The sequence below is a fragment of the Quercus lobata genome, chromosome 11, assembly GCF_001633185.2.
Source record: "Quercus lobata isolate SW786 chromosome 11, ValleyOak3.0 Primary Assembly, whole genome shotgun sequence".
Classification (NCBI taxonomy): Eukaryota; Viridiplantae; Streptophyta; class Magnoliopsida; order Fagales; family Fagaceae; genus Quercus; species Quercus lobata.
The window spans coordinates 45,897,713-45,911,093 of NC_044914.1; the positions used below are offsets into that span (position 1 = coordinate 45,897,713).

General features: G+C 34.2%; 1 protein-coding gene across 2 annotated transcripts; it reads left to right on the top strand.

Annotated features, from left to right (window-relative positions):
- The first annotated feature begins 1,951 nt into the window (after positions 1-1,951).
- Positions 1,952-8,269, top strand: LOC115968758 (subtilisin-like protease SBT3.9). 2 transcript variants are annotated; one of them, XM_031088255.1, is made up of 11 exons: positions 1,952-2,087; positions 2,200-2,291; positions 3,001-3,098; positions 3,203-3,358; positions 3,434-3,545; positions 3,931-4,474; positions 4,893-4,990; positions 5,092-5,331; positions 7,037-7,151; positions 7,223-7,436; positions 7,515-8,269. In XM_031088255.1, the coding sequence occupies exons 1-11, from the start codon at positions 1,968-1,970 to the stop codon at positions 8,081-8,083; spliced, it is 2,358 nt and encodes a 785-aa protein (XP_030944115.1). In that variant the 5' UTR covers positions 1,952-1,967; the 3' UTR covers positions 8,084-8,269. The 2 variants fall into 2 exon arrangements, with proteins under 2 accessions (XP_030944115.1, XP_030944116.1); XM_031088256.1 differs by lacking the exon at positions 1,952-2,087 and having other exon boundaries at positions 2,258-2,291; positions 3,001-3,109.
- The last annotated feature ends 5,112 nt before the right edge of the window (positions 8,270-13,381 follow it).

Consider the following 13,381-nt stretch of genomic DNA (forward strand, 5'->3'; position numbering starts at 1 on the left):
ATGCATACATTTGTGACCTGTTGTGAGTGATGAAACAAAATTATGGATTAACAGAGAATCAATTATAATCCGGTCTAATAGAATTCCTAAGAAGTCACCTCCAGTGGCAGCTCTAGGAATTTTATTTAGGTGGTTACTAAGAAATTTAAATTATCATAGTATTTTTTTTTTGGTACCATTTTGTAAGGAAAAATGAAATTAAAAAGTATTTTTATTAAATAGGTTGAACAAGCTCTTTTTGTTTTATAATAGGTTTTTTGTTGAATAATTTTTTCACTTGATATTGTTTAGTCTTGTATTGTTTTTGTTTGGTTTGTGTTTGTTGTTATTTGAGCTAATATTTATTGTTGTTATTTAAGCTTTAAAAGAAAAAGGGATTAAGAATTATGTTTGGGAATATAATTAATTTTGAAGTAATGCTACGTCCATAACATTTTAATTATAAATCTTATGTAAAAAACTGTTATTAGTGTGTAAAAAAATAATATTAGTATTTGGTCCAAATTAGAATCAATAACAGCTTATCACATTAGATTTGTTGTAAAATTATTGTGAAAATGTTGTGAATATAGTAGCACTACTCTTATTTTTGTTTAACCCAAATTTTTTTAATTCTCAAATTAGAGTGTTCAAAGTTTTTATTAAGATAGTCACAATAAGTTAATTTAGCATATAATTTTTTTGACATATATATATATATATATATACACATTTTTTTTCAAGTCGGGTGGTCCATCGCCACTTCTTGCATGTGGAGCCGCCCGGCCCCTGGTCACCTCACCACTTATTATCTATTGTTAGAGAAATTACAGTCAACGCACTCAGATAAACCTCCCCACGATAATACGTCCAAAGTCAAGTCCAATGGCTTCACTCTCTCTCTCTCTTTCTCACATACACACCCTCATCAGTCACCACTACACAGCTATCCTCTGCATTTCACCTAACGGTAACAGAGCGTCCAAAAGCTAAATATGTACAGCCATCCACAGCAATTAAAACAGCTTTTTAGTTATTTTATAACTCCAAATAAATAAAAACACCGCCATAGGAATGTTGCTAAATTTAAAATATTTTATCAATTTGTTACAATGAGCTTTTAGGAGTAGCACCTCGATGTAACATGTTACTACAAATATTAAATTATTTTTTTCTTTCTTCTCTTGTTATTAAATTAGTTTCTTATTCTTTCCGGTTTGTCCATGTATAGTGTTTATTATATTTGTTTGTTTATATTATTTTAATGTGTTATTTGTTAAAATAAAATATTTAATATTAAATGTATTGTAAAGTGAGTTATTAAAATATAATTGAAGATGCGCGCAATCAAAGTTTATCCTTACAATTTTGTCAATTTCAGCATATTCGTCGGGATGGTAATAAGTTGACACATGTGACATGCTCTAGTTAGGAGAGCAGTTTCATCCGCAGATTATAATGTATGGGTAGAAGATTTACCTAGTGAGTGGAAATTGTATTTCAATCTAATTTACCTTAATAATATTAACTTACCATTTTCTTAAAAAAAAAAAATGAGTTGTTAAAATAAATAAAGTAAGTTTTTGAAATTTTTTTTTTCCTTTTAAGACAAATGCTTGTATATACATATATATATATATATATATATATGGGTCCTGTTAATGTGTACCTTAAAGGCACATATTAATTTCTATTTTTAGAAAAAAAAATTTTGAAAATTAAAAAAGCTCACTTTTTCAATTTTTAAGAAAATATTTTCAAAAATGAAAATTAAGGATTAGTAAAATCTTATATATATATATATATATTAGACAAATGCTTATAAATATCTGCCACAACAGTCCATTTTTAGTATTTAATGCTAGTGCCTAATTTGTACCACTGTACCAGTGGTGGAGTCAGTAAATCAAATCTCTATGGACCCCACGCGGATTGCCTAAGCTAAAATATAAAGAGTGAGTGAGTGACAATCAAACACGGTCTTTTTCATGGTTGGTTATCGAGTTCAGAGGTCTCTCATGGCTTCTCTTTGGATTCATAGTATTATTTTGCTTGTTCTTGCGTTGCAACTACAGCCTTTGGTCCATGTTGCACTTGCTTCAACTAATGTGAGTTTTGAGTTTTCTTAAATTATATATGGCGGTTATTCTGTTTGTTCCTCGATTCAGTTTCTTTGATCAATTTGTTTGGTGGGTTTGTTTTTTTATTTGGTCTTGGCAGGTTCACATTGTGTATATGGGAGAGAGACAGCATGATGAACCTGAACTCGTTCAAGACTCCCACCATGAGGTCTTATCCAATATACTTGGAAGGTTTCAGTTCTAACTCCTTTTTGTCAGCATTCATTAAAAAAAAAAATAATAATAAATTAAGAAGAAGAAAAAATTCAATCTTATGTGTTTCTGTAAAATTTAAAACGGCTATAAGATAATTTCTGTGCTCCTACTACTTGCATCTTCAAGTTTTCTGTTCCTAGGTGTATCAAACCTCTTTGTCAGCGTGTAAGTTTATGCTCGTTTTAATTAAGGATTAAACTTCAGTACAATTGCTTAGGTGTTGTTACCTCATGTTCCCCATTTAAAGTTGATTTGAATTGTCCATGGGAAAGAACACCTTTTGTATTGCATTTGTCAATGCAACTATATGGTTGAATTTAATTGGACAACTTAAAGTACTGCACATAAGGAATTGTATCCAAGTCTTGCCTATTCATAAAGGCCGTGAAGTATGCATATTGGAATAATGGCCATTTCTTAATAGTTTAAACTTTTGGGACAAATGATAATTTTTCATGGTCATAGAGCAGATGGTATTGAGTTTGAAACCATAGTGGCAGTGGCGGTGGTCATAAAAATGGCCAAGGTTGTGTTTCGTAGTGCTTATTAGCAAACAAATCTGTGCGTGCACATGTGAATTTTGTATATTTGGCCCTTGTGCTGATTGTTTCCTACAAATGCATTTTCACCATTATTGCTTGTAAAGATATGAGACTGGGACCTAATTATGATATCAATTTGACAGCCATGAAGCTGCCAAGGAGTCAATTTTGTACAGCTACAAACATGGCTTTTCGGGTTTTGCTGCAGTCTTAACTGAGTCTCAAGCCAAGCTTATTGCAGGTGTTACAATGGTGGTGAACTGTGAACTCTGTTTTCTTATCAGACTTGACCTTTGCTAACAAGTATTTGTAATTAATAGTATCCTTTCTCATAAAACAATGCAGATTTCCCAGGAGTTGTCCGTGTAGTACCAAACCGAGTTCTTAGTCTGCAAACGACTAGAAGTTGGGATTTTCTCCAAGTAAAGCCTCACATTGGGAATGGAATTCTTTCAATGAGTCATTCTGGAATCGGGTCTATTATTGGTGTCTTGGACACAGGTTAGTATGGGAATGCTGCATATGCTTGTAGATAATACAGGATCAGGCTTGATTTGTGCTCACTGTGTTGAACAGGAATCTGGCCTGAGTCTGAAAGCTTCAAAGATGAGGGAATGGGCAAGGTTCCATCTCGTTGGAAAGGCATATGCCAAATAGGAGAGAAGTTCAATCACTCTCACTGTAACAGGTTAATTCACTTGATATTTTTTATTTTTTATTTTTCATTTTAAATTAACTTTCCTGATTAAAGCATTGTCGTATGAGCAGAATTAATATATTGTTCAATAAGTTCTTTTGAGAAGAAAACTCAAATTTTGTAAGGTAATTGTAAAACATTCCAGCAATCAAGGTGAATGACAATGCGGCTTAGAGCAATGACTTTGTCTATCTAAGTTGATGAAATTATGAAAATGTTCCACAACTTTGTCATCATGCAATTGAATTGTGCACTTTGAATTTCAGAATTATTGTTTGTTCGTACCATGACAGTCCATGTTTGAGTGGAAGAACCCGCCTTTCTATAAAGAAGTATAATTATCCTTAACTACTTACCGTTATGATTATTTGGGCAGAAAAATTATTGGTGCACGTTGGTATGTCAAAGGATATGAAGCTGAATTCGGAAAGCTAAATACAAGTGATGGGGTTGAATACTTATCTCCCCGAGATGCTGCAGGTCATGGTACTCACACGGCATCTACTGCAGCTGGTCTTCCTGTAGAAAATGCTAGTTTTATGGGATTAGCTCAAGGATTGGCAAGAGGGGGTGCTCCATCAGCTTGGCTAGCTGTCTACAAAGTTTGCTGGTCTAGTGGTGGCTGCAGCTCAGCTGACCTTCTTGCTGCATTTGATGATGCAATATTAGATGGTGTAGATGTGCTTTCAGTATCTCTTGGCTCACCACCTCCACTTCCTGCTTATGTTGAGGATGTTTTGTCCATTGGTTCCTTTCATGCTGTAACTAAAGGAATTTCTGTAGTATGCTCTGCTGGGAATTCTGGTCCTTATCCTCAGACTGTCATAAACACAGCTCCATGGATTATAACCGTAGCTGCAAGCACCATAGATAGAGCTTTCCCCACTGTGATCATTATGGGAAACAATCAAACTCTTGTGGTACTTCTTAAATTCCTTTCTGGCCATGAAAGTATGTGTTTTGCTTATATTGGAACAAGATAGAAACAAACTTCCAATAAAATATAACTGCAAAAATATAACCACAACTAATTCACCAAACCTAGAATCCATGTGTAAAACAAATATGCAGTTCAGTAATATGCCTGTTTCTGTGAAAGAAATGCAAATATTTGGGGTAATCCAACTTGTGATTTCTGTTAAATAGATTTGAGTAATATTGATAAATGGTGTCATATGAAGAGTCTGAATATGATCCTAGAACTGTTTTTTGTTAAATCATGCATAAATGCCTTTTCTCAAACTTCAGATTCATAGTGAACAGTCTTTTTTTCTTATTGATATTAAACTCTTTGTTGTATGGACCTAGAACTAGAAGTAAATTTTAGTTTTTAAACAGGGTCAGGCTTTCCATACAATGAAAGATATGAACAAATTTCACCCTATTGTATATGGAGATGACATAGCAGCTTGCGGTGCAGTTGACGGCAGTGCAAGGTGCAATGCCTTACTATTTGCATCTTGTTGGCTTGAACTCTGAGTGAACCCTCTACTCTATGTTTGAAGATTCGTATTCTAATAGTGGGTACTTTTAACAGGAGTTGTGATTCAGGAACTCTAAATGCCACTTTAGCAAGAGGAAAAGTAGTTCTTTGTTTTCAATCTCGTTCACAGAGTTCAGCTATCGTTGCATTAAGTACTGTACTGGATGTTCAGGCTGCCGGTCTCATCTTTGCCCAGTTTCCAACGAAGGATGTTGCAATATCCTGGGATATCCCTTTTGTCCAAGTGGACTTTGCAATCGGGACATCTCTGCTCACTTACATGGGGATGACCAGGTAATTTTATCAGAGCAACTAAATCAAGCTGAATCCACCATGCAGAATTGAAAATAAACAAATCTTGTGTCATGCATTTACCTGTTTTCATTAACTGTCCTTTTCTTTGGCAGTAATGATCCACTGTTAAGGCACCAAGAAGTTCTTTATAAAATTCTATGTTGTGTCGTTCCTAGTGGAAAAGAAGGCCGTTGTGCCTTATTATTTTCTGATCCAGATGATAAATGGTTTCACACTATTACAAATATCAAGGCTCAGTTCCATTATCCTAGTCCAAGTTTATTGTGTTAGGACTTACTTGTAGTGTAAGCCTTTAGTAACATTTCTTTTATTGCAAGTAAAGTAACTCTAGGGTAGTCTAGGTTTTATTGTACTATATATACCCTTCAATAGCTTCATTGTAACTAATAGATCTCAATGGTACAAATATAGTCACTAATGGCTAGGCTGTTAGGTTGAACCACGTTAATTTTAGTTCTAGTTTTTATTTCTCTCTCTCTTCTCACTTTCACTCTTCATTTCAACATGGTATTTTTTTTTTTTTCTCTTTTCTTGTTTGGCCTCCCTACAAGCAGTGCTGTCCCTTATAGGTGTTTGCATCATCATTCAGGCATTACAAACTCCAATTCCATGCCTTCAGGGTATTTGTTTGAGTCATAAATCACACCTCTCAAAAGATTAGTATTAAATCTTCAAAAACATCTCACCCATGAGTCTCTCAAGCGTAGATACACATCTCAAACCAATTATTGACCAACCACTAGTGACGTTGTCCACAGTTGATGTAATCATTCTGGTTGTTGATATCGCCACCACCTAGATACATGGAACACTTTCATTTGCTGATTCATCATTCTAGCTGCTGGTACAATCATCATCCATCCATAGCAGCCACCTTCCATCGCCAACCATTGCCTTTTGTTTATGTGTTCCATTCCAGGAAGAGCAAGGCCCTCTGCATATCAAATCCAGTCCAATGTGGTCCTATTTCCCTTAATAGTCTTACATTCTAAACTCAAGGTTTCTTCAAGATTCCCCTTAAGGTTGAGTGGGGGTATTAGAGGCATCCACACCCAATGCTATTCAAGGCCGAAGTCCATTAAAACAGCCCAGGTTCATTATACTAGGTTTTTGTTATAGTGTAAGTGAAAAAAATCCTAATCTTACTTTTAGTGCAAGTAAAGTAACCCTAGGGTTTTACTTTATTATATGTACTCGTCAATAGGTTCATTGTAACACAGATCTCATTAAAAAAAAGATGTAACCATGAAGAGCTTTCTATTGTGGATGTAGGCCATCAGGTAAAACCACATTAACTTTTCTTCCGTCCTCTATTTCTCTCTCCTCACTTTCACTCTTAATTCATACATCAATTCTAATAAACACTATTTAATATGATGCCAAAAAAATTGCCCTTTGTTTCATCAGCAGCAGTATGCCCTTGTTCTTGGGAACTGTGAACTTCCAAACTTCAAGAGGGCTATGGGAAAGGTTGATATAGTTATATCTTGAATGCATAGAACAGATTTGAGTTTAAAATAGACAGATAAAAATTGTCTGTAATTTGTTATCTGTGTCAAAAGTGTCTGATTTAGTGATTTGTAGACACAAAGAACTTGTACTAATAAATGGCCCAAAATAATCTGCTTTGTTCCTAAATTTTCTTTTGGCTTGTTAATGACCTACTGAAATGTTTATTCAACAGCAATCCCGTAGTCAAGTTTAGCCTAACGAAAACAGCTGTGGGACAGCAGATTTCTCCAGAAGTGGCATTCTTCTCGTCTCGAGGACCCAGTTCCTTATCTCCATCTGTATTGAAGGTACTGAAAATATTTCAGAAAATGGTTTATACTTTGATTCTCACATATGATGTATTTGAATGTTGTTGCAGCCTGATATTGCTGCTCCTGGGGTTAATATCTTGGCCTCCTGGTCCCCTGCTTCTCCCCTCCCTACGGCTATGACTCAACCACCTCCACTCAACTTCAATATTGAATCGGGGACCTCCATGGCTTGTCCACATATATCTGGCATTGTGGCTCTTCTTAAAGCTATCCATCCAACATGGAGCCCTGCTGCAATCAAGTCTGCACTGGTCACTACAGGTTGACAAAAAAAGTTTACTGGCATTTTATTTCCTCATAAATTTATGTACACAGCTGATTCTCTTGTCTCTTGTATAGCTTCTTTGGAAGATGAATATGGTCAGTGTATTGTGGCTGAGGGAGCTCCCCATAAGAAGGCAGACCCATTCGACTATGGAGGTGGTCATGTTGATCCTAATAAAGCCATAGCTCCTGGTCTCATATATGACATGGGGTTCTCAGATTATTACCATTTTCTTTGCGCAATGGGCTACAATAATTCTGCCATCAGTTCGATTACTAAGGCTCGCATCCATTGCCGCAAATCAGCCAACTTCCTTGCAAATCTTAATCTGCCCTCTATTACTATTCCTGAGCTGAAGAAGAAGTTAACTGTGTCAAGAACAGTCACAAATGTTGGTCCAGTTAACTCTGTTTACACTGCTCTGGTTCAAGCCCCAGCAGGCACCGATGTGATAGTTGAGCCATCAAGTTTGTTCTTTAATTCTACAATAAGGAAGCTAAAGTTCAAGGTTACTTTCCACTCCCAGCTAAGAGTTCAAGGAAGATACTCATTTGGCAATCTTCTTTGGAAAGATGGTTTCCATGTAGTGAGAATACCATTGATAGTTAGGACTGTCATACAAGATTTTTATGCAGAAACATGATGCTTGTTGCCACCAACTGCTTCTCTTTGTATCAATAAATTATCATTGATGATTAATAATCTGTTAACCTCATATTGCTGATTCATTTTCAGGTAACTAGTTAAATGAATCTACCTTTTAAGATGTTGACTTTAAGAGTCAGGCCACCTTGTGAAATTGAGAGCTCACGCTTCTTCCACTATGAAATCATTTCAAGTTGTTGTTATGCTATTAGCCAAATGAGTTTGCTTGTAAAGTGCTTGACTTCAATGACTAACTCATGAAACACACATGATTACAATGGGTCAATAACCTTATGATTTCATTCTTAAATCTTGTGCACTTATAGAAAATGGATATTCACCGGTGAGGTTGAGAGGATTGAGAGCCCTGGCTTATTCAAAAACGAATCTGTTCAAACTTTTAGTAACCATTCAAATGATTTCCATTTAAAGCTATTAATACCCAATAAAAGAAGGCCTTCATAATCAATGTTTACCATTTTTTTTTTTTGAGCTCAGTTAGAAATCCTAATTTAATGAACCTAATATGCTACCCCCACCCCTCCCCATCCAAGACCACTCGAACCTGGGTCCTCAAACCCCACAAGCCTTTAAGGCTTGGGGGAGTACTACTCTGCCCAACGTGCGGTGGTAATGTTTACCAAATTTCTAGTTCTACATAAATGTAGCTCAATACATTGTGTCAATTAAGAAAACTTCCGCAAGTATAGACCACTTGACTTCAAATACATTGGACATCAACAATACATAAATGCAATTGCTCTTACATTAACCGAGAGGAAAATTACACTTTATTCTTTTTTGTTTTTTGATTTGTAACAAAATAATTCAATAATTGGGGTAGGATGATTTGAACCATGAATGTTTGTTAAAAACACTTGGAGGTACTAGTTAAGCTCTTGGCCAATTACAACTGATTCTAAGAGTCCGTTTGAAAACAACTTATTTAATTGAAACTGAAAACTTTTTACTGAAAATACGATAAAAAAAAAGCTAAAAGCTAGTTATATAATATAGTGGGACCCATAAATAGTTGCAAAAAAAAACTAAAAACTTTAAATAAGCTTTAGTTTCATCAAATTCCAAATGCACTCTAAGCATGAAAGTTTTTTAAATTACTTTATTTTACAAGGATATGAACTAAAACTACAAAATAGAAATTTATGAAATATTCGAGTGAAGTCGTCTAGTTTTTTAAGAGATAAAGTTTCAAATTGAATAATAATAATAATAATAATAATAATAATAATAATAATAATAATAATAATAATAATAGGAGTAATGCTATAGACACAAACTATTTTATAATATTTTTACAAACTGATATAATTTTAACATTTTCTAAATAATTATTGGTAAGCAAAAATGTGATGTTAGTGGTGGACTCATATTAAAATTAGTAAGAATTTGTCACATCAATATTCAATAGTTTATAAAATTGTTGTAAAATCTTCTTCTAATAATAATAATAATAAGTATCTTGAAAAAAATAATAAAAGTGAATGGTTAATATAATATAATTTGACCTAAATGCATTGATTTAAACTTTTGATATCGACAGTGCCATAACTCATAACTACTCTCACAACCCTTCAAGAAGAAAGAAGAAAAATTTCATGTTAGTTCCACCCACCCATGGTTTGAGAAAAGAAAACTATATGATCATTATTAGACTAAATACTAATGTGATAAGCAATCCTGGATTGCCTTCCAAGTCTGGTGTCTACCCCATTTTAGGCGTTGCTCCTGCCAAGTCTCTTTCTTGTTGGTTATCGATGGTTCAAAATGGACACTTGTCTTTAATGCTTTTTGGTCCTAGAAGTGTAGTTGCCTTCGGCTGTTCTTATGGGTAGTTGCTTTTATTTATCGTTTTCTTATGCTGTCATTCATTACTTGTAATCTTCAGACGGTTACTTTGTAACCTATTTAGATGACTTGTCATTTTTTCCTGTAACCAGCTGTCTTTATTGTCTACATATCAGTAGTCGCTTGTTTCTTACTTTACCCTATTATATGGCTTTGTTTCTCTAGTCAATCAGACAATCACTCATAAATAAGTTCAAGGACACCAAATTAATGGGTATCCTAAAAGAAAATTAAATTCAATCTAAGTGTTTGAATCTAATTGGAGAATCTAATGTACCACATTTAAAAAGTTTCCGACTTTTTGTATCTAAGTTTTAACTTTTAACCATCATTTTCACACTATTGAAATAAGTCTGAATTTGGTAAGGATGGAGTGTAAAATTCATATTTTATATCATTCAATAAGAGATTATCATATCAACTTTTTACATATCATCTATTAATTCGAGATAATACCCATGTTAATAAGCAATGACACTTGGCCCATTTGTGTGACTACTTTCGCAGTTATCAATTAAACATATGTTAACCTGCCATTAAGCAAATTTCAAATAGTAAATAATCGACTTGCTTCAAAAGAAGATTGAGAGCTTAATTTGGTTATTAGTTTCTATATAAACTCGTTGTAAATAATGGTTTCAAAATGACTCCCAGATTCAAAAGAAAATTGAGAGCTTAATTTGGTTTAGGAGTGTGCAGCCAACCCACCGACCGACCAAAACCGACCCGACCCAATCCAACCCGCCGGGTTGGGTCAGTTTTTAGGGCTTGGTGAGTTGGGTTGGGTTACAAATTTTTTTTTTTTTTTTATATAGCAGGTCGGGTTGGGTTTGGGTCATAAAATTCCAAACTCGTCAAACCCGACCCGACCCGACCCGATCCACCATATATTTAAAATATTTTATATAATTAATATATATTTTTTAAATAACTAGCTCTTCCTCTTATCTTATATAAAAGCCAATATTAATGTATATTAGTTCATATATTAATGTATAACTGAGTTGGAATATTAGTTCATATATTAATGTATATTTTGTTTATCAACTTAGTGACATGTGTGATATATTTTTTTCTGCTAAATTTAATAATAATAGTAATAAAAAAAAATTGTCAAATCCATGGGTTCAATCCGACCCAACCCGACCCATAGTTGGGTTGAATTTTTTTTAGGTTAGGTCAAAAAATTCCCTTAACTCGATTCATGTACACCCCTAATTTGATTATTTTCTCAACATCTTTGTTAGAGATATGTTATATATTAGCCCAATAGTATAGGCTTAAACCCAATCTTATTTTGTGCACAAGCTTATCAGAGAGAGAAGAAGACATTTTACTAGAGGCCAAGAACCAAGGTTGGCTCTGATACAATGTGGACGAGGGTTTTAGACTGTACTAATGAGCTAATATACAGTATATCTCTAACAATCTTCGTTGTCCTAATAATCCTTTTTTGCTGGTTTTGTAAGAATCTTAGTTGGTGTTAATGACAAATCACAAAATTTTTCTGTCCAGTCGTACAATGTCTTTTTATGAAATTTAAGTGAATGCTGAGTCACACCTAACATCTCAGTGGTTGAGAAATAATATCTATGGTGGGCACAGGGCATGATATTCAAGGCAATTGTTAGGCTTGTACCGACCTGTGTGGCTGTGTTTGAGACCCTATTGGGTTTGTGCTTATCCACTAATCTGTGTTTGTCTCTTCTTTTTTTTTTTTTTTTTTTTTTTGGGCTGAAACACTAATCTCTGTTTGATGAAGTTAATGTACCTTGTACGCAAAAGGGGAATCCATAGCTTGGAGTTAGCTCAACTTGACTTGATTTACTGCCAGCCTGCCATGCTTTGCATGATTGCATTCCTTCTCGTGAGTGTCATAAAAGAAACCATATCTGTCATTATAGTTAGCTTTACTCATGAGAATAATAAGATACTCGAAAAATTCATGGATATCCACATTATAATTAATAAAAAAATTAATAAAAAATGCTTTACACAAGTGGATCTTTGGCATGTCCATGTTGTGCAATTAATTGCATTGACTTGCGGCACAGTTTTTCCTTTTACTCTACTAAAGATTCGAACCCACTAGCAAAGTTTCGTTCATGCATCCTTCGGCAAAATTTAGCTTTAAAATTATGAAAATGCTAAGAGCATCAACAGTGGGCTCCTCAAATGCCAAATTGTAAAAATATTTGGCATTTGGGCCCAAATTATTCCAGCAATGGGAGAGCTATATCTGAGACCGGCCAAATTATTTTGGCATAATGCTACAGTGCGATCTCATATGTGAGATCGCACTGTAGCGCTATGCCATCCAAAAATAATTTATTTTAATAGTGCACAGTCGTGGCAGGATGACCGTTGAATTGAAATTGAAAAGAAATGCAAGCAGTTGGAAAAGGGAATAGTTGATTTTGAAAACAAAAAAGGTGATGGTTGGAAAAGTAATAATAAAAAAAGATTAAAAAAATAATATTTTAATAAGATGTTAAAATAATAGAATTTTGGGATGGTGGGTGTATTGTAAAATGGTATGGTATAATTGATAAAGTAACTTTTTGGGATGGTAAAATAAGATGAGATTTAAGATCCGGATGCGGATGCTCTAACCAATGTTTTGGGGGCAATGGTTAAAAATTAATTTAAAGAAAATTTTTATTAGAAAAAAATTAATATTTTAACAATTTTTATTTTATTTTTCATAAAAATGATGTCAAAACTTTTTTAAAATATCAGTTAGCATGACTCTTAGATTATTTAGGCTATTTGCCTAGCTTTTTTTTTTTTTTGGGTTCAATAATACGAAAATTTATTAATTTAAAGACTTGGGGCAGCAACCATCAGTCTTCTTTGCCTGCAAAACAACGGAGAGGAGAGAGGAGATGGCGATGACACCAAGAAAAATAAAAGGGGCCCAATCAGCAGGGATTGGGCTAAACAGTTTGAAGATCTAAAACATGCGAAAAAGAAATACAAGAAAATGATTTAGCGGCTACATTAATGTCTTTGATGATATTTGATATTGTCTAGTGAACAGCAATGACAAAATTTTGAATGGGGTCAATGACATTAAGGGAGTCACCTTATGTACAACATTGTTAAGTTTTTTCCTTTTAAGGGTCTGTTTGGATAGAACTTATTTTATTGAAACTGAAAACTGAAAACACTGTAGCAAAATAATTTTTAAATGTGTGAATAGTGCTGTAGGACCCATTTTTAATGAAAAAATTGATAAAAAATGAAATTTGTGAGTCCGTGAACAGTGCACGGATGCACTATTCACAGAAGACTGGTCAAAAGTTGCGGCTACTGTTCATGTACAGTACATGAACAGTAACCGCTTGTGGGGGAAAACGTGTGCAAAAAAAAAAAAAAAAAAAGGGAAAACGCAGAAACTAAACGCAGCAAACGCAACGCCGTATCCAAA